This window comes from Hypanus sabinus, chromosome 7 (genome assembly GCF_030144855.1).
Source record: "Hypanus sabinus isolate sHypSab1 chromosome 7, sHypSab1.hap1, whole genome shotgun sequence".
In the NCBI taxonomy this organism is placed as follows: Eukaryota; Metazoa; Chordata; class Chondrichthyes; order Myliobatiformes; family Dasyatidae; genus Hypanus; species Hypanus sabinus.
This window is the reverse complement of record NC_082712.1, coordinates 139,133,994-139,152,252: the sequence shown is the minus strand read 5'-3', so window position 1 is coordinate 139,152,252 and position 18,259 is coordinate 139,133,994. Positions and strand designations below refer to the sequence as shown.

At 38.9% G+C, this 18,259-nt stretch overlaps 1 protein-coding gene across 1 annotated transcript in view; it reads left to right on the top strand.

Moving 5' to 3' along the window:
- Positions 1–16,411, top strand: part of LOC132396413 (ethanolamine kinase 1-like) — a 441,177-nt gene extending 424,766 nt beyond the window's left edge. The window contains exon 9 of the mRNA XM_059973949.1: positions 15,666–16,411. Within this exon, the coding sequence (XP_059829932.1) occupies positions 15,666–15,738 (73 nt within the window). The 3' untranslated portion in view covers positions 15,739–16,411. The remainder of the gene's footprint in view (positions 1–15,665) is intronic.
- Positions 16,412–18,259: the final 1,848 nt, after the last annotated feature.

Genomic DNA, 18,259 nt, shown 5'->3' with positions numbered 1-18,259 from the left:
ATTTAATGGCATTGCTTTTCTTAAATTTCTTCAACCAGCTTGCTGAGTATTTAAAATTACCTTCAATTTTCAGTTTGTCGTGATAGATCTCTGTTTGTTTCATAATTAGCATACTGTTAAGCGGCATATGTTTATCCCGACACTGATGAATCCACTCTTTCAATACCCAATTGAGATATTCATTATTTGTTTTATACAGTGTTTTTCTATTTTTCATTAAGTCCTGTTCATTACAGACATGAGATCATTTCTCAGAATTGCTTGTTGAGCACAGAGACCTGCTATTGCGTGGGAATTTTCCATTTGTGGCAGCATTTCAGCCCTCAAAAAATTTTGGATTTTGGAAATTTTTGGATTTGGGATTTTCGGATAAGGGGAACTCAAACTGCAATAGTTTTCTACCACTTGGTCTCATTAGCAAGCCAGGGGATATTTTCATGAACATACAGCAATATCAAATTGAATTTGGAATCAATTTCAGAATGGAGTTCTTGAGGGGCCAATGCTTTGTGTTTAATTTTCTCTGATAGCACATTTGGAAATATAATTACGTGAAACTCCTTTGTGCATTATTTTAACATGATCATTATCTTGTTTAAACTGTGTTTTCCCTAAAGGAATGAAATCTCCAAAAGCTCAGGTAGTTAAACATCCAGCCAATTACCGCCCTATCAGTCTACTCTCAATCATCAGCAAAGTACTGAAAGTGATCATCAACAGTGTTATCATGCAGAACCTACTAGGCAATAGCCTGCCCAGTTTGGGCTCCATCATGGCCACTCAGCTCCTGACCTCATCACTTCCTTAGTCCAAACATACCAGAGGTGGGGTGACATGAGAGTGATAGCCCTCGATATCAAGGCAGCATTTGACCGAGAATGGCATCAAGGTGCCCTAGCTAAAATGGAGTCAATGGGAATTAGGGGGGAAATGCTCCGCTAGTTGAAATCATACCTGACACAAAGGAATATGGTTTTGGTGGCAGGAGGTCAATCATTTCATTTGCAGAACATCACTGCAGGAGTTCCTCAGGAAAGTGTCCAAGAACCAATCATCTTCAGATGACCTTCCTTCCATCATAAGGTCAGAAGTGGGGATGTTCGCAGATGACTGCACAATGTTCTGCACCATTCATGACTCCTCAGAGTGTGAAGTAGTTCATACCCAAATGTAGCAGGACCTGGACAATATCCAAACTTGGCTGACAAGTGGCAAGTGCCATTCGAGCCATGCAAGTGCCAGGCAATGACCTTCTCCAACAAGAGAGGCTCTAACCCCTGACGTTCAGTAGCATCGCTATCACTGAGTCCCCTGCTTTCAACATCCTGGGGGGTTGTCATTGACAGGAAACTGAACTGGTCTAGCCATATAAACACCGTGGCTACCAGAGCAGATCAAAAACTAGGAATTCTGCAGCGGTTAACTCACCTCCTAAGTACACGTAACCATTGGCCCCTTCAGTTAGCCTTGTACCTGGCCTTAGGCAATTGGCCTTTGTAATCAGTTTAACTCTGCTGGCACTGAGCCATTGGCCTTCCTGTGAATTACCTGGGTGGGATCCTCCAGCCCTGCTGCACTCTTAAGGGTGCCAAGTGTGCTGGACGCTTTCTCTTTTTTGCAATCCCTGAAGGATCACCCTGCTTCATTCCAGGCCAAGAACCTTAGTGGCAGTGGAGAAACGATCAGACAGTTGTGCATTGAATAGGATTGGGAGCATTGATAATTGTCCCTAAATGTAAATGTAAGAGCCATGCCCACACCGAGTCAAAGGGTGGTGGGTATCATATTGACTTTTCCCTTGGTTGTGTGTGTGCGTGTACATTGTTCCCACGCGATTTTACTATGTTTTTTAGTAATTGTCTGCGTGTGTTTTATTGCTGATCCGACTGCTGTAAATTGTGTGGGTATGCATGTTGTTTCTGTTGCCATTTTCACACGTTTGCCTTCTGTGAATAAAATCTTTTACTATCAAGGCTGTGTGTTCAGAATCCTTGTCCTTGAGACCTATCGAATCTGTTTCCTCACTTACATCGGCGTACTATTTACAAGATGCACTGCAACAACATGCCAAAGTTCCTAAGGCAGCACCTTCCAGACCCATGACCACTACAATGTCAAAGGATGAGAACAGCAGATCCCTGGGAACACCACCACTTGGAAATGCATCACTGTTCCTTGATTGTCGCTGGGTCAAAATCATGGAATTCCCTCCCTAACAGCACTGTGGGTGTACCTACACCTCAGGGACTGCAGTGGTTCAAGAAGGCAGCTCATCACCACCTTCTCAAGGGCAACTAGGGATGGGCAATAAATGCTGGCTTAGCTAGTGATGCCCACATCCCATAAATGAAAAAATTTAAAAATCAACAGCAACATTCCTTTTCACAATTTGAGACATCTTCCTCAGTGTCATATTAACACTTTGTTCTTTCCTATGCCACGCACAGACTAGGGCAGTTGCGAAAGAGTGCTTACATCTGGACAATCAGCCAACAAGAACTGAGTTCCATAGTCTTCATCCACAGCAGAACACCGCAACCATGCCAGTGGTCTTCAAGTATATCATAATAACTTCTCACAGATTGCCTCTTCCTAATACTTAGTCTGTGTCACTTTTCTTTATGTTATTTGCTCCCCAGGCTTTATTTTGACTGGGCTTGCCACTTCCTTTGCCTCTTCTTCCTCACAATTTGCATTTTGTCTTGGAGCCAAGAAGAGCTGAATCTTTTAGTTTCAAATGCAAGAAACGCTGAAAATCCAGAGCAACACTCAAAAAATATTGGAGGAACTCAGCAGATCAGGCAGCATCTATGGAAATGCATGTCATTGCTTTGGGCTGAGACCCTTCATCAGGACTGGAAAGGAAAGAGGATGAGGTCAAAATAAGAAGATGAGTGAGGGGGGAGTAAAGGAGTACAAGCTACAAGGTGGTAAGTGAAGCCAGATGCACTGGGGAGGGGAGAGAAGTAAGAAGCTGGGAGATCATAAGTGGAAAATGTAAAGGGCTAAGGAAGAAGGAATCTGATAGGAGAAGATAGTGGACTATGGCAGAAAGGGAAAGAGGAGCAACTCTAGGGGGACGTCATAGGCAGGTGAGAAGAAGAGAAGAAGAAAGAGGAGGGCCAAAGTTTGGAATTGAAGAAGAGGGGAGGGATGTAATTATCGGAAGTTGGAGAAATCAATATTCATGCCATGAGATTGGAGGCTACCCAGACAGAATATAAATGTTGCTCTTCAGACGTGAGAATAGCAGTAGCAATACCATAGACTGAAATGCCAGAATGGGAAAAAGGATTGAAATTAAAATGGTTGGACATTGTAAAATCCTGCTTGTTGAGGATGGAGTGAAAATGCTTGACATTGCCATCCCCCAATCTACATTGAGTCTCACCAATGCTGAGGAGGCCCCATCAGGAGCACCAGATGCAGTAGACAACCCAAACAGATTTGTAGGTGAAGTGTCCTCACCTGAAGAGCAGTTTGAAGCCCTCATTAGAGGTGATGGAGGAGGTAAATGGCCGGGTGTAGCTCTTCCACCTACTCGGATAAGTGCCAGGAGGGAGATTAGAATGGAGGGATGAATGGACAATCAAGGGAATCGTGGAGGGAGAGATTTCTATGGAAAGTGGAGAGCGGGTGTGGGGGGAGGTAAAGATGTGTTTGGTGGTAGGGTCTTTTTGAAGATGGCAGAAGTTGCAGAGAACCATGATATAGAGGCTCATGGGTGACAGGTGAGGAGAAGGGGAACTCTGTCCCTGTTAAGTCAGCGAGAAGATGGGGTGTTCGCGAAATGGAGGAAATGCAAATGAGGGTAGTATCAATGATTGAAGAAGGAAAGCCTGTTCTTTGAAGGAGGGCATTTCTGAGGTCCTGTAAAGCAAAACCTCATCCAGGGAACAGATGCAGTGGAGAAGAAGAAAATGAAAAAAGGAAATGTTAGTTATACAGGAGACAACATGGGAAGAGATATAGTCAAGATAGCTGTCTTAGTCTCAACCTGTGATCTCTATTCTATGCCTGTCCTTCTGCAAAGTGCAACCTCTTATATTTTACTTTGTGTTTTTCTTTTAAATGCATATATTACATCTCTGAACCTTAATGATGGCATTGCACAAAGAGTAGGACAAGTGAACAGAATTACAATGAAGATTCTTAGATAGAACTTGACACAATCTAAGTGAAAGAAACAATATCACCATCCTTTAATATCTACAATATGTTCCTGAACTCCTGCTAATTTCACTTAATAGTTCACATTATCAATATATTCTAATATTCTTAGAAATGCTGAAGTGTTCCCTATTCTACATTGAAAACTATGGCTAGGACCAATTTTCTGTCACAAAACATTATTATGTGGTTTTACATTATTTTAAAACCCAACTGTGCTATAAAATTTGTTAAAAAGAAGATCAAAGGACAAATGAGATTTAACTGTCAAGCATTTTACAAATAAGACAGCGCAGTAGAAAAGAGCTTTCAAAGCAGTGGCGGAGAACTGCACTCTGAATTAAAATAATTATATGCTTTTGAACGCTGTTCAGGACTATAGTGTGGCTACATCATTAAACTAATACCCTTAATATTACAGAAACAAAGAATGTATTACAGTGCTTAAAACGAAAGACTGAAAGCAAAATCCTACAGTCACTTTGTAACCCACAATTGTATGTTGGACAGGCAACGATGGCCTGAAAATTATATTCACTGTCTAATGCCCTTGAGCTGAAACTAATTCAATGTATTATGAAATGTGGAAAGAACGCTGTGGGTAAAAATTCCCCTAAACCCTACGATTTGTGAACTTTTCCTCTCTTTGTATTTTCCAACTATGCCTTATATATGTTCTGAAGGAACACACTTAAAACTTTGCTGAAGAGACTGAACAGGAAAGCCAAATAAACTGATTTGTAGCTCCATATTTAGGAGCCAAATGAATTGCACCATTTTTAGCCAATCCATTGGGTCTAATCAGTGTCCTCAATGTGCTACAATAAAGGTCAGGTTTAGCATGTAAGATGAAGTAGACCTGACATGAATGAGATTTCCTCAGTTAGAACAGGGAATGACTGCAAATATACAGAATATTGCAGCATCTGGGAGGAAAACGAGAATGTATGTCATATCATTCCTACATAGTTCTTGGCCAATCTACAATCAGGGATTAGCCATCATTTGGCAGAAATCATAAAGTGCCAAACTACACAATTTGCAAGTGGATTCATAGGTTTATTATAGACTCTCAGAGTTAGACAGCAGGGAAACAGGTCCTATGATGATCAAGTTATCTAGTTGATCTAGTCCCATTTATCTGCATTTGGCCTTTATCCCTCTGGACCTTTCCTATCCATGTACCTGTACAATTGTTTTTTGAACATTGTAATTTTAACCGCCTCTACCAGTTCCTCTGGCAGCATGTTTCCTATACTCATCACCTTCTCTGTGAAGTATCCCTGTCCTTGATCTTCCCAATGAGATATTCGTTCTCTCATCACTTAAAAAACAACTAGACCAAGTGCCTGGATCACCAGGGCATAGAAGGCTGCAGATCTAATCTAGATAAAATGATGTGTAGGTACTTAGAATAGGTAGCACTTATAAGGTGGGCCAAAGAGCCGGGTTCTGTGTTGTACAACTTTATGATTTTATGATTCAAGAGTTAGCTCGTGGAAAATCTGAGTGCATAGCATTCAAAATAAAGGAATATTGTTCCACTGTTTAGCTCTATCATGCCTCACCTTAATAAGCATAAAATCCAAGCATGCCTGTGGTTTATAACCTCAGTGAGCAATGGTTTTTCTTTTATTGTCCATTAATATTGCAGACAGAGCTCTGCTGATCACCACCAAAGCAGTCAATAGCTATGAACTGCTTTTACTAAACCATGACAACTGCTAAGTTAATCATGTTTCAATGCGTAATGAATTATTATTTGAAGTGCAATTTAAGTCAGGATTGAAGTAGTTAAATAGAGAATTTGTGAGTTCTGAAAGCAATTATACAGAAGGCAATGGGCTGCAGTCAGCATGTTACATGAGAGTAACCCAATCACAGAGTTCGTGCAGTGCCTTAAACCACAAGGACAAAGGTCACTTAGTTTATTAACCAGTTGAACCCTGCAATTGGACAACCGGGCATAATTCACTTCATAGTGAGTGTGTATTATACCATCACATTACACAAGGTATTATATGTCAAGGGTTAGAGGGTGAAGGAAAGATAGTGAATGAATGGAAGGAAGAGGTGAGGTAAAGGACAGAAATGGCGAAGAGGACAGAAGGGTAGGAGGAGGGAAAAAGAATGGAAGAAATCTGCAAAATAATAAAAACACACAATGTGAGTTAAAAAGGTAGGAAAATAAAGTGGAAGTGCCAGGCGTGATAGAAATATAGCAAAACAAGTCAAGTGAGTGGATGAACAGTGATTTGTAGTATAAATACCCAAATATTTTAAAGTGCATTCTTCCACTGTAATAGACTGACTCTGGAGTATTCTGCAATGTAAATTGACAACCCAGGCAGCAATTTTAATGTGCAATAGTGAGAAGTTATCAAGATTTTCTTTACGTCAGCTCCAATAGCTTTAACTTTGGTTTGCTCACTGTCACCTAGGATATCTCTGTATTGCTTAGACTGGTGAATTATTTCACAGTGTATGCCATATAACAAATACAAAACTGAGATCTAATTGAGTGGGTCAGATGGCAACTGACTCTGGAGGACAAAATTCAAGCACTTGTCATCCTCTTTGAAATCCTGATGTGGCAGATTTGATTTAGTTTTGTTTTGCGTGGGCAGAAACTGTCATTGCTTTATGATTTTCACACTTCACACTACTTGAGAATAAAACAACAGCTATGTTGTTGACTTGCATTAATTCTCTCAAGTGGGGAATGTGGAATTCAGCAATTACAATTGAAAAACCAGTCAAATAACCTGCTCTAGTCTTCCACCAAAGTAACCATGGACTGTCCACAAGGAAGAAGCCATGTGATACTCTTGCTTTCTCTTTCTTTTCTTAAGGAATAGTAGGGGATCTTAACAGAGAAAAGGAAGATTATCTCATAAACATTCAGCCTGTTGTATATTTTACTTAATTCTTGGATTGCTCTTCCTTCTTCCTTAAAGGCACTGACTCATAATGCAGATATCAGAAGCCTTCAGAACATTGTATATGATCTTTGACAGTGATGGCCATCAGATTATTGAACACAAACGGTGGTAACCTGATTCAGCTCTCAAGCAGTATGCACAGCCAAAGTCAGGAATGGGAAGCCGGACTAATTATACTACTTGCCAATTGTTGCAGAACCCATGGTTATTGCAGCTGAGAGCAGCTAATTCAGCACAGGCCTGCAACTCAATCTGCTCTGTATTGCAAACCAAGCAACTGAATTGTTTTATGCTAATTACTATCCCTATTAAGATGTATCCTATTCCAGATTACTTTTAATGGTAATCACTGTAGTAAGAAGAAAATTCAAACAGTATTTTGGGTGTGCCCTTATATTTCCTTCATGTATTTTCATTGTTGTCTTGGCTTCTGTTTTGATTTAGCTTTTCTTTCATCACTGGGGCTTTGTGTAATTCCACCTTAATCTTCATATTTATGCAGTTACCAATTTTGAATAGACCAAATATCATACATACTTAAGTAAATTTGTTACAGATTTCATCTTTGCTAGTGTTTAGTTACATCATTTCGTTCACTGAGATCAGAATTGGTTAACACACAGTGCTACAGTTTGGCACTGCATGGCACAAGTTTGACTCAAAGGAAGTCACGTTTCCTTTTTTTAATCAATTATGCTGGGATTTGATTTACAGGTGATGCTCCAGTTCTGATAGTTCATCCAGTTTCTCATTGAGATTGCCAGCTGAGAGTTTCAGCAATACCTATGATCATAATGATCATAATAATCATAATGATCATACATAGTCCCAAATACTGATTTTCTCAGTCAGAGGCTCAGAAGAATTTCTGCCTGACTTTGTGCCCCCATTCTGTTCCAATCCCCAGCTTCTCCATCTCCCCTCCTTCTCATAAACCCATCATAGCTCCGCTGTCTGACATCAGTTGTAATAGTCCTGCCACAAGCTTTTCGTAGTCAGAGCCTTTTCAGAACAGATCAACGATAAAAGATGGATCCTCCAATGTTTGTGTAGCTCCATTCTACATTGGAAAGTGTACATATCAACAGAACCATCAGGTAACTGATAATCTGTACAGTCTGCAGTCTGGATACAGCTCAGTACAAATAAACTGAAGATCGGTTCACAAATCAGCTTCACATTTACATAGTCATGTATCCATACATCTTTGCAAATTTTTAACCTCTCAAATGATTATTGATTGGGATTCTGAAATACAGTGTCTGCCAACCCCACCCAAGCACTTCCATGAATCAAAATTGTATCCAGGACTGGAACTCTGTTGTTGAATAAATCTACATATCTGCTCAATGTGCAGCAACACATTCCAATAAAGCCATTCTCTTCTAAGCTAAGTTTATTCTTAAAATTTCAATTTATTTTACAATACCCATTACCAAAAATGTTGAGAAAAACTTTGTACTTGTGAGGGATATACAATATTGAAAAATATAACAGTGTTTAACCAGATCCTGCTAATGATGCAATAGTTTTCACTTGCAGAGAGTATGAAAGCCATGTTTGTTGGATGTAATGGAAGGTGCAGTTATTACATCTGGCAGTGATATTCATGATTTGAGAATGCTTGAAAAAATAAATAGGTGAGAAGAGAAAATACTTGATTGGGCACGAAATCAATAAAGGAAATTCCGAAAAGTGTTTTTTAGTCCCCAGGTATTCTTCAGCATTGACATCTGCAACTCTAATGTATAGAAAAGTTAGTGCAAAATGCTTTTGAATTTAAGATAAAATAATCTCTGATATTTTCCTCTAGTGTTTATCTAGCTATCCTGCAAGGACTAACAGGTATGGTCTCTCAGGTATGAGGAAAGATTGTGTAAATAAGTATGCTCTCCAATTTATATTAACACAAGTATGAAAATTAATCTGAACTACTCACTGGTCAGTTTATGAAATAACTATTCCACCCACATAAAAGATTTGCCTTCTGTGAGATATTTCCCAGAGAAACTCTTAACAGTTATTTAGGTAGCAATAAATGGTTTAAATTTGATCAGGGACTGATGACTCCATCTTTTATAACTTAACTAGAATAACGTATATAATCCAATTCTCTGTTGCAAACAGAGTTGTTGACATGTTTAATGTAAATGGGTTATTTAAATAATAAAAAGCAAAGACATTTTAACCGTTAGAGTAAATCAAACTTACAGCTGGTCTAGAAATGTTAGCAACACTTTTAGGTGAAATCAAGAACTATGTTTTTGCATTCAACTTAAAATTTCTTCTTTATTTCGTAAAATAACTTGGTTCAAATTTCAGAGTATTAAGTTTTGCCCTGTTCCGTATCTCCTCCATTTCCCAAACCTTCGTGCTCACCCCATCTTCCCGCTGCCTTAACAGTGATAGAGTTCTTCTTGTTCTTACATACCAACCTCTGAGCCTCCACATCCAACACACCCCAGGAATGTCTGCCATTTCCAAAGGGATGCTATGACCAAACCTTGCTTCCTCCAGGATTCTCTTGTCCATTCATCCCTCTCCACCAGTCTCCCTCCCATCACTTATCTCTGCAAGCGGCCAAAGTGCTACACCTGCCTATTTACCTCCTTCCGTACATCCATTCAGGGCCCCATACATTCCTTCCACGTGAGGCAATAGTTCAGCTCTGAATCTGCTGGGGTCATCTGTTGTGTTCAGTGCTTCTGATTTGGCCTCCTTTACATTGCTGAAACCTGTTGTAAATTGAGTGGTCATTTCATCAAGCAACTCTGTTCCATTTGCCAAAAGTGAAACCTCCCATTGGTAAAACATTTTAATTCCAATTCCGTTTCCCATTCTTGTTCCAAAATGTTGGTCCATGGCCTTGTCTTGGGCCACAATGAGGCCACCTTAGGGTAGAGGAACAAGACCTTATATTCCATTTGGGTAGCCTCCAACCTGATGGCCTAGATATCAATTTTTCCTTCTAGTGAAAGAGAATACCCTCCTCCTCCCTTCTTCTTCTATTCCCCACTCGGACACTTGTAGAAAAGCAGCTCCGGGAAAAACATTATTTTTTAACGGTAAAATATGGGGGAGGGTTCAACAGAGTTTTCAAGCTCAAAAATGTAAAATAAAAATAATTAAGACTGAGTTGAGGAGAAACTGCTTTATGCAACATTTGGTTGAAAATGGAAATATACTGCCATTAGATGTGGTATACTGTGGCCTTCAAAAAGGATTGGTTAAAAATTGTTGGAGAAGAATTGCAAAAAGAGCCAAGGGTGGAACTAGTAAATTATTGGCCTGGACATGATGAGCAGACTGGTCTCCTCTGTAGTAACCATTCTATGAGTCTATGATAACTGATAGCCAAAATAGTGAAGAATTTGCAATTAGCAGTAAAGCAACATTCATTGTTTTTTACCTCCCTAGAAAGAGGTGCCAATCTCAATTAGGAATCTCACAATTCGGCTCCACATGTTGCCATTAAAAACTTAGAGCCCATGCCACAAGATTTGCAATTTTCATTTAAAGGGGGATAAAAACTGATCCCTAGCTATACAACTAGCCAGAATATTAAGTGCCAAAAAGCAAACCAGCCCTAAATTACAAATTAATTGGCAGGGACTCACCTCTAACAAAGTATTAGTATCAGATTTAGAATCAGAATCAGGTTTACTATCATTGGACTATGTTGTGAAATCTTGAAATATGTTGTTTTGTGACAGCGGTACATTGCAATATATAAAAACTGTAAATTACAATAATTATATATATATAGACACACAAAAAGAAAGAGAAAAAAGAAAAAAAAACAAATAGGTCATGTACATGGGCTCATTGTCCATTCAGAAATCAGATGGAGGTGGGGGAAAGGTTGTTACTAGAACATTATGTGTGTGGCTTCAGGCTCCTGAACCTCCTCCAAGTGATGCAGGAGATGGCTACTTAATGCCCTCCCTGATCTCCTCCTGAAGTTTTCAGTGAGCACCATTTAACATAACCATTCATCTGCTGCGTCTCCCTGGGCTGTTTCCATAGTACAGACCAGAAAGTGCCCCACACCTTGTGATTGGTTTCAATAGCCTTAAAGTGATTAGTTGACTTTAAACTGTGAACAGACTTTATTTCGCAAAGACTGGTTCTACATTTTCTTGTAACATCATTTTAATTCATATCTGCTATTCATAATTTCATAGCTCCAGAATGGTCCCTAATAGTCTTCCAACTACTATGTGTCAGTAGGTCAAAGTCAGGACAAGGAGGAAGAACAAGGTTGCAACAGAATCTCTGGGTATAAGGGTTCTGTAAGAAGGATCACTTCCAAATATTAAACAGTTCTGCCTGGCTCTTGCCTTACAAGTTTCTTGTAGCTATAAGAACTCTAGAGTGGTCATAAATTGTCCCCCACCCCCTCCCCCTGATAGCTATAGTGTCTCCAAAAGGAAGAGCTCAAACAATCATTCTATTTCTTTCCCTATCTCAAAATCAGCAGCTGTTTGATGCATATTGTTTTGTCCAGGGACAAAAAGAATGATGAATGAGCGGCAGGCCTGTAGATCAACATGTGATTCCTTATAACTACCACGCAGCTGTATAAAAGATTGCTTTGGCCAGACTTAAAGTGTTGTGTGCACTACTAGTTCAGCCTATTTCAGGAAGGATATAAAGCCTTTGGAAAGGATGCAGAGAAGGTTTGCCAAATTGCTGCCTGGATGAGAGGATATAAATTATAAAGAGAGGTTGGACAAACTTGAGTTTATGTTTAGTGACTCCATTGCTATTCCTTCCTGCTCTATGGTAATAAATTGAAAGGTTGGAGCACACCAGCCAGTTTTGGCAGAAACCTTTTATAATAATTAATAATTCCTAAAAATGACTGCAACTGTAATATATCCTTTGGTCTTGTGGCATTCACTGCTGCCTGAAGTTTCTCCTCACACCTGTATAAATCTTGGGCATCAATGGATTGACCACAGTAAGTGATACTTTGTTTAAAGAATTCACATTTGTTGCATTGTACTCTGAGCCCATAACCTTCCAATCTTTTTAATACTGTCATGAGATTTTGGAGATGTTCCTGATCATCCTTACCAATAATAGTGATGTCATCCAGATAACACTGAGTGCCTGGGCAGCCTTGCAGAACCTGGCCAATAGATTTCTGCCAGAGTGCAGCTGCAGAAGCTACTCCAAAAATAAGTCTATTATAGCAATAAAGCCCTTTGTGAGTGTTTATAGTGAGAAGCACTTTGGATGCTTCTTCCATCTCTATCTGTAAGTAGACCTCTGCCAAATCCACTTTGCTCGAGAAAGGTTTACAGAGATATTCTCCATCCTGGGCAGAGGGTATTGATGCTGACCTTAAAACACCACAGATCCTGATGGACCCATTCTTCCTTCCTACTGAGGCCATTGGTGTTGCCTCTGGGCTGTAATGAACCTTGGAAAAAGTTCATTCAGCCTCCATGCAATCAAGCTCACTGGCTACTTTATCACAGATGGCAAAAGGAACCAGGTGGGCTTTGCAAAACTTGGGTGCAGCATTTTCATTTAACGCTATTTTATCCTTGATATATTTTCCAATGCTATCCTTTAATACTGCTTTGGCATCATCCAGTAATTTCTTAATTCTCTTTCGGTTGGCTTCATTGCAGGAAACATAGCAAGCAAACTGTGGATGGGTCTCCAAACAAGTTATAGTTGTCTCAACCAATCACAGCTCCACAATACTGACCCTCCTAATGAAGCATTTTGGGTGTTGTATTTAAATGTCCTCCCCACAGGAGTGTTATCTTTTCTCCATTATAAGTTCTTAGTTGGATATCCACAGGATTTAATTCAGTGTATTTGAAATGCCATTCAAGTTTATTTTATGGAACAACCAAGCCAGTATCCAATTCCATTTTAGTACATTTGTTGTTCACTTCTGATGTAAGCCATATTGCTTGTTTATTGGGCCAAGCAGCATCTATAGGAAGAAGTACAGTTGACACTTCGGGCCGTGACCCTTACTCAGGTCCTGCATTTTCCACCAGCATTTTGTGTGTGTTGCTTGAATTTCCAGCATCTGCAGATTTCCTTGTGTTTGCTTTTCTGTAGTTAGTCTTCACATTGTAAATCTCAAGTGTATGCAGTCCTGTGTCATTCTCATTATTATCAGATTTTTAATCAACAGCATGCAGATTAGTGCACATTTTGAAACTGCAGCTTGACTTTTTAGCTTTTTCTCTTTCCTGTGCAGTTCATTAATTTTTATCTGCCAAACATGCTCTTTGTATGTGTCCTACCTTGTTGCATTTTCTGCAAGTTTCACATTTAAACCTGTATTGGTCCATTGTATGTGTGCCCCTGCCAGAACGGTAACACAATGTGTTCAGCCAGGCCTGTTTCTGTTTTTGCAATTTTGTTATGCTTATTTTCATTCTTGACTATAACTCAATTGTATCTCCGAGTGCAGTTTTCATTGATCTAGTGATTTCAACTGCTCTTTCAAACGTGAATTGTGCTTCAGTTAGGAGCCATGTTTCAATGCTTTCTTGTAGGATTCCACAAACAAAACCATCCCTCACTGCATCATTAAACCCATCAATGAACTGCTCCACTTCCTTTTGATTCCACTTCTGAAATCTAAAGCATTCTACAATCAACAATGCTTTCAGTTCTAAATGTCCCTGCGTTACTTTCACAATATCAGCAAAGCTAATTTTGACTGGTCTGCTTGGACTAGTGTGCTTAGAACTGAATAAAACAGGCACACATTTCTAATTGGCTCTTCCATTTCCTTTAAAATACTGTTTAATCCATTCAGTACACAAAATCCAGTTACCTCTTGTCCAATCGAACGTCTATCTTTTCGATGCAGCCAGCTATTTCTGCTTTTTTTATTCATGATTATTATCACCTGGTAAGCTCTGTTTATGAACCTGTGAATTTGTCCATTTTCTGTCTTTTTTCACTCGAACATCTCATTGCACTTCAACAGATAAGTAGTTACATTGGGTTCCTTTAAAACTTACTCATTAACACTGTTATGTGTTTTAATTCCAAAACATAAAGCTAATCATAGGTTAAGCATGGGGAGACCAGGAGAATGTACACTCTTTGTTTCTTTACTTTAGTGAGGTGCATGCATTTGACATAGTGACGTAATGACGTGTGCTATTCACGTACTTTTACATATAACCCATAATGAATGATGTAAGCAACAAATCATGCTAATCTAACAATATATTTTCACTATTACTCAAATGTTACTGAAGTATTAAATATACAACAGAGTTGTTCCCCTTGAGTATCAGAGGCTGAGGGGAGGACTCAATGAAGATTCTATCAGGCTAATAGATGAGACATTCAGGATCTTTTTCTCATGCTAGAAATGGGAACTTGAGGATATGCATTTAAGGTAGGTGGTTGAAAATGTAGAGGAGATACACAGGGCAAGCTTTTTACAGAGAGTGATAGGTGCCCAGGACAGGCTTTTGGGGGCAATGGTGGATACAGATATAATAGTGGCATTTGAGAAGCTGTTAGATAGGCACATGAATATTCAGAAAATACTGAGCTATGGATCATATACAGCCAGAAGAGTCATAGTTGGCACAAACACTGTGAGCCCAAGGCCCTGTTCCTACGATGTAGTCTTCTATGTTCAATAGAAGTGAAGAGTCGTGCGATTGGTCTGGGTTGTGGCTATTTGAAATGATCATTGAACTTTTGTTAACTGCTACTTTATTTTCATCTTTCAGTTATGTGGGGCCATAATTTGATAACGACATATAAATGCAAAATATAGGAACATCTAAAGGAACATTTGAAACTGTGAATGGCAGTATATGGTATCATGAGAACATATAATGAAGTGATATGCTTGTAATGCTACTGGTGGCACAGTTATCAAGTAGTTCATTTGTGAATTATCACTTTACCATGAGCATGCAACATCAAATTGATACATTGCTTGCAACAACACAGCTTGGTGCTGAGAGCAGTCACCCAGGTTGGGATATTCTCACTATCCTCCCATATCCATGACATTATTTACCTCTGTCACTTCTTCCCCAGTGTGGGCAGAATACCATACAACTTCTGTGGATTTCCTCGATCAGAATCTTATGTTCCAAATCTAAAGGCTGTGCACTCTTTCCCTCAGGCTTCTAACATGTGTCTGTCTCCTTTGCATCCTCAATGGAAAAGACAGGATGGAGGCTATAGTAATATGATATAAAAATGGTACCTTAACAGCATGTGAGTGCTAACTGTGTCTGCTTTAGCATCTCTATGCAAGTTCAAGACATGGTAATCACCAATTAGCTCCAAAATTGCAAGCTAAAAACCAGATTTTTGAACATGTGTGTCTTATTAGCACAGCACTCACTTAGCACCTGTTTTCACCCTTTCCCCAAAATAACTGCCTCAGGAATTCCCAGTGCTTTACATACAAGACTCCAGTGTGTGTACTGTAAATGAGAAGCTGCATTTTCCTGTTAGTACTTTGAATAAACAAATCGCGAGGCAAAGATTTAAAAACAACTATTGGTTGATGGTGTACAATGTTATAATGAACAGGTACGCAAGAGAACGTTTCAAGCAGTATTTTAAGAAGAAGGATGAATTCTTGGCCTTGCAATTTTCCTATTGAAGCTAAAAAGATCTGCAATCTCATTAACTGCTGGGGAAAAGATGGAATAAAGTGGAAATAGTTGAAGCTCCTAAATGAGAAAGTACCAAAAGTTCACTGTACCTGGAATCATAAAATAACACAGAAGTGGATCAAATATTTTGTAAGCTGAATGGTGAAGTCCCTTTAAAATAATTAATTATAGTAAAGGCAACATTAGCTACTGGAAATGAATGCATAGAAGTTGCTGCAGATGAGTGTATTGGTTGTATTTCTATTTTATGTACTGTTACTATGCAATTTACATTCAGGCATGGCTTACTGTTATCTTCAATCAAATATTTGTATCTAATTGACAATTTTATATACTTATTGGACTATTCTTTACTGTCACATATTTGCCATTAGGTTGTAAGGAGAAATGAGATCAAAAGATTTCCATCTTTTCTTTCAATAATAGAGTGTAACCATAGATTGTATACCGATTTTACAAATGTAAAAATTACCTCAGTTTCTGAAGAAACATTTAAAAATGATTAAATTCTGGAAAGCTTAATGGAAAATTGGAAATACATAACTATTTCATCACTTTATGCGAAAGGAAAAGGTGGTTATTTCTGTGAAGAACTCTTCATCAGATTTTCTAACAAATCGAATGCAATAAAGGTCATTTAATCTTTGAGAATCTGATTAATCTGCCATAAATTTATATATTTTTTAAATGTGATATTTGACATGGAACTAATACGACAAGTTTGCAAACTAACAATAAAATTACAATTAAGTATTCAACACACGACTCTTTTCATTTGCAACATTTCTTACTCTGTTCATAAATGCTGTTATAGTTATGGAAAATATTGTGAAAAGTGCCCCTTCCATCTTTGAGTTCACAGAACTCAAAGCGTATTTTATTTTCAAAACAAATGAAATCCATGAAATATCCTGGGATCTTTCAAGTTTATTTTTAGCCAAATTTAAAATAATACTGAAAAAATATTGCTATTGGTAGAATATCACACTAATTCAATATTATTACTAAAGACCATAAACTTAGTTCGATCAATATTGAGGCTTCAAAAGTAGGTCAGAGATTGGCTATTCTGTAGCGACTGACTGACATCTTGATTTCTCAAAGTCTTTCCACCATCTGCATAGCAGAACTTAGGAGTCTAATGGAATATGTTTCACATAACTGAACAAATGCAGTTCAAACACTGAAGAAGTACAATATGATTCAGAATAAAATAATCCAGTGCACCATTTTAAACACATTTCCCTCCAACACCTGGTGCTGACTGTGTGCCATCTGTAAGATGTGCTGCAGGAACTCTTCAAAACTTTTCCATTACATTTGCCGAGTGACCTCAAGCACCATTACTAGCATCTCTTACTATCTTTCCTTTCGGTTAGTCCTGATGAAGGGTCTCGGCCCGAAACGTCGACAGCGCTTCTCCCTACAGATGCTGCCTAGCCTGCTGTGTTCCACCAGCATTTTGTGTGTGTTGTTTGAAGCACCATTAAGCCTGCTTTTCCCAAGCTTATGGGCTGAGGGAAAACTGGATGAACTTTCTTCTTCTTGAATGGACTTTGAATGAGCTCCCCGATGCAGTTATGAACAGAGAACTGATAAATGGAAGAAAGCAGCATAGCAGCCTGGTATGTTCCTGTCACTAGGAAGCTCCCAGTTCTAGAGGTCTCATGAAAGGAAATATGTTCTTAGCATCTAATCTGTCAAACTGGCTCTCAGATATTTATATGTTTATATGTTTCAAAAAGATCATCTCTCTCACACTGTAAAATTCCAGTGAGTAAAGGCTGGACTTCTTCAACCTTTTTTTAAATATCTCTCTTTTTTTCTTTTCCTATCCCTCTTCCCTCTTCCTTCTATTCCCCACTCTGGCCTCTTACCTTTTCTCTTCGCCTGCCTTTCACCTCCCTCCCTGGTGCCCCTCCTTCTTCCCTTTCTCCCATAGTCCACTCCTCTCCTATGAGATTACTTCTTCTTCAGCCTTTACCTTTTCCATCCACCTGACTTCACCTAGCACCTTCTAGCTTGTCCTTCTTACATTCCGCCCACCCTTTTATTCAGGCATCTTCTCCCTTCCTTTCCAGTAATGATGAAAGGTCTCAGCCTAAAACATCAACTGTTCATTCATTTCCATAGATGCTACCTGACCCGATGAATTCCTTCAACATTTTGTGAGTGTGTCACTCTGCGAGTTATTCCTTTCCCAAAAAAGGAGACCAAAACTATACTAGTAAACGAAAATCAAAAGTACAGTTGATGCTGGAAATGTAGAATGAAAGATATGAAACTTCTAGAAATACTCAGCTCTATCAGAGGGTCTCAGCCTGACATATTAACTAAGTTTCTCTATGCACAAAAGCAGCCTGACTTGCTGACTATTTACAGCATTTTTAGTTTTTATTTAAAACTATACAGACTTTCTACCAGCATCCTGTACACTTGTTGGCTAATAATGGCATAAGCACCACCTCTCTTGGACAACTGAAAGCCTAGTGCTAGTCAATTGTGAAG